Source organism: Spermophilus citellus, assembly GCF_964194105.1.
Source record: "Spermophilus citellus genome assembly, chromosome: 1".
In the NCBI taxonomy this organism is placed as follows: Eukaryota; Metazoa; Chordata; class Mammalia; order Rodentia; family Sciuridae; genus Spermophilus; species Spermophilus citellus.
The window spans coordinates 251171773-251175704 of record NC_138182.1 but is presented as its reverse complement, the minus strand read 5'-3'; the positions used below and the strand labels follow the sequence as shown (position 1 = coordinate 251175704).

Sequence of the window (3932 nt, the reverse complement as noted above, 5' to 3'; positions counted from 1 at the left end):
ATAAAAAAAGAAAACTGATGTGTGTTCAAAAACTTTAGCATATCACTCAATTTTTGACTGTAAATTTTATGTAGTCTGAATATAGAATGAATATGTCCCATGAAAATTTAGTATCTGAATTAAGATGTACTATTATGTAAAATGTGTAATGGTGGAAACAATACAAAATATAGCTTATCTCATTAATAATTTTTATACATTGATTACATGTTAAAACAATATTTTGGTTAGATAAGGTTAATAAAAACATTATTTTAGCTACTGTCACCTTTCCTTTGGAGTTTTATAATGTGGCTATTGGTAAATTTAAAATTATATATATATATATATATATATATATATATATATATATATATCATTAGCATTGGAATAGACAATACATGATACAGAATTTCAATAATGTATATACGTGACTGTATGACTAATGTGATTCTGCAACCTGTACAATCAAAAAAATGAGAAATTATACCCCATTTGATTCAAATGTATGAAATGTCAAGAACATTGTACTGTAATGTGTAACTAATAAAAATGAATAAATTAATTAAGAAAATTCAATACAAGCTTGGGGAAGACTTGGAAATAACTGAAGATTTTAGATACTCAAAGGAGAACAAACATTACCAATAGAAGAAAAATAGAAGGCAAAGTGTGATGTACCGTGAGGCTCAGTGGGAGGTTGTGTTGCAGAGGTAAGTAGGGCCTGATTGTGCAGGAAGCATAATGCTAGGCTAAAGAACTTGGATCTTATTCTTTAGACAATGAAGGAGCAACTGGATGTCTTTGAGAGAGAAGAATATTTTATGAAGGTTAATGTTATTTTATTTGAAAGAAGAAATATTAAACAGGCAACCAATTCAGAGATACTATGATATTCATATTGTGAAGAGAGCCTGATTTCAACTGGGTGATGATATTGGAAATAGACCTAATGACAAGAAGGAGGATAATGGCAGCTAATACTTCTTATTAAGTGCTTATTTTGTGTGAAGGATTGTGTTAAGTATTTTGCACAAGTTATCTTATGTGATCCTCATAACTCTGTTTTGAGGAAGGTGCTATTGTTGCTTTATCACTGAGGAAACAGAAGAATATGAAAGTCAAAAGGCTTGTCTAAGATGATGCAGGTAATAAAATGTAAAGTTGGAATTTGACTGAACTAATGAGATTGACTAGAAATGATTAGGTTCATTTTGGGGAAGTAGTGTCTTTCTCCTGTTTCTTTCATCTTTCTTGGAGGGCCATTGGTGCTCAGGAGACTGGGGGAAGGAAAACTTCTTCTGGTCTGTCACCTGTTCTGTGGAGTTTAAGGAAGCTCTGAATTGTATATCCAAACATACCAGTCCACATGTAATACTGATAAAGTATTAAAATGCATCGGTGAATTTAGCATCCCTGAATGATTTTAATCCTTATTTTCCAGATTTTGAGTTTTTTTTTTTTTTACAAATTATTTATCTAGATATCTAGATGGATAGATGTATAATTCCATTTTTGTTGCAATTGTATGGAAAACAGTTTATACAGTTATGTGAAGAAAATGCAGTGTAATTCTTTTGGATTCACTTGCATTTCTTTCATATTCTGGACTATTGAAATCTGGATTTGTTCTATATATTTGACCTACACCAATACATAGAAACTATGGCCATTTTGTTTTCCTTTCCATTACATAAATTTGCCCTTAGTTTTTGTCCTTTTTTTGGTCTGGGGAACAGAGACTTTATTTACTATGTAATGAGTATGTCATAACAAATGCATGTTGAAATCATACCTGAAAATATCCTTTTAGATTTCTCAAAATAATATCAAATTAACCTATGCTAAATACACATTTTGGAATGTAGGAGTCTGATTTTTCGTGTTATTCATTACTCTTTAAAGTACCACTTGTCACATAAACTCATTTGTTGGAGTTAAAAAAGGTGTTAATTTCAAGATTTCTAACATATGGTCTTGAAATACTATAATGATATCTTTTGTCAGAACAAAGTACTAGCTGACAATTCAAAGACATACCTTTTTCTGAATGGTGTATTGTTAAGAGGAAATACTTGTGAACAAAAGGTGGAAATAACTGAACTAGGAATCAGATATCACAGGTTGAGAAGAAGAATAGTGGATAGAATATATGGGTAAATCTAATGACTTGAATGACAGCTCAAAGACAAGATGGGATTTCACCCATTTCCAAAACATTACCTTTGTGCTCTACTTTGAAGCACCTGGCTGGCTTTCTTTAATTTGAATAATAGTAAATATTCAATGCTAGTGCATACATAAGGGCTGCCATTTACTCAAGAGGGGTAAAAATATTTGTATTTTATAGGATTTGGTTTAGTAACTAGACCCTTTAAAAAATTTGCATTCTAAGGTGTAGTGTATAGATTATAGTGTATAGATTAATTCTTTACACGTATGCTTTAAACATTTTGTTTTTGCTCATGAAAATTGATTGTGAAATAGAGAGGAAATATTATGGTCAGATCTAATTTGATCAAATTATTAATCTTCCCCTAAAACATCATGAAATACAAATGTTTTTTAATTTGTTAAAGAAAGTAAATTATTCTAGTTCATTAATTTTGAAAATTCTCCTTTGATGATGGTGCTCTTCAAATAAACTTATCTGTGATCATCTAAGTGATGCTAATCTGGGCAGTTCTAGGAACCATGCAATATTACTATTAGAAAAATCATGAGACATTATGACATGTATTATTCTGGGTGATGCTTTTGTGAATGAAAGATAAACATCACATTACCAGGAAGCAAATACTTGGGGGTAAAGAAGAGGTAAGATAATGCAAAATAGGGCAGAAGATTTCAAGTTGGAAAAATAGCTTAAGGACACAATTTGAGGCAACTGTATCTTTACATTTTTTTTGAAGAGTGACAAATCAAACTAATACATGATCAAAGTAAGCAAAATGAAATTAACATAGGTTTAGGCTGGAATCTGAGATAGGATCTTAGAGCTAAAGATTACTTTTATAATAAAAATTTTGTGAATATAATATAAATTATGAGAATATTCAATCTATTCATGCTATGTTTCTTTCTTATTAAAGCTGAGTCAATTTGATTTGTTAAAAATCTTTTGAACCTTTTCATCCCTGGGTGTCTGAACGTCTACCGCCATCATGAATGACACAGTAACTATCTGGACCAGGAAGTTCATGACCAACCGACTGCTTCAGCGGAAACAAATGGTCATTGACGTTCTTCACCCTGGGAAAGCAACAGTACCTAAGACAGAAATTCGAGAAAAATTAGCCAAAATGTACAAGACCACACCAGATGTCATCTTTGTGTTTGGATTCAGAACCCATTTTGGAGGTGGCAAGACAACTGGCTTTGGCATGATTTATGATTCCTTGGATTATTCGAAGAAAAATGAACCCAAACATAGACTGGCAAGACATGGCCTGTATGAAAAGAAGAAGACCTCAAGAAAACAGTGAAAGGAACGCAAGAACAGAATGAAGAAAGTCAGGGGGACTGCAAAGGCCAATGTTGGTGCTGGCAAAAAGTGAGCTGGAGATTGGATAACAGCCAAAGGAGTAAAGATTCTGCAATGACTTTATCTGCGGTGATTATGCAACTTTTTCATGAGGATTAATAAACTATAAAACCTTAAAAAAAATCTTTTGAAGAGGGGTAACTAATTTTGGTGTAAGTAGTTTTGGTGTTTTAGCAAAAAACTAGAAGAAAAATTGGATTAAATATAAATATGCTGCAAAGTTTTCAACAGAACATTTTTTTAAAATTTAGTTTTTAGTTGTAGGTTGACACAATACCTTTATTGATTTATTTTCTTAATGTGGTGCTGAGGATCAAACCCAGTGCCTCATGCATGCTAGACAAGCGCTCAACCCCAGCCCAGTCAACAGAGCAAATTAAACATTAATGCAATCAAGAATGTCATCTTC

At 31.9% G+C, this 3932-nt stretch overlaps 1 protein-coding gene across 1 annotated transcript; it reads left to right on the top strand.

The window, feature by feature from the left end:
- The first annotated feature begins 3107 nt into the window (after positions 1–3107).
- LOC308655385 (small ribosomal subunit protein eS24-like) lies at positions 3108–3646 on the top strand. The gene has a single exon (XM_081305498.1). It carries the CDS (start codon positions 3144–3146, stop codon positions 3462–3464), a length of 321 nt encoding a protein of 106 aa, XP_081161624.1. The 5' UTR covers positions 3108–3143; the 3' UTR covers positions 3465–3646.
- The last annotated feature ends 286 nt before the right edge of the window (positions 3647–3932 follow it).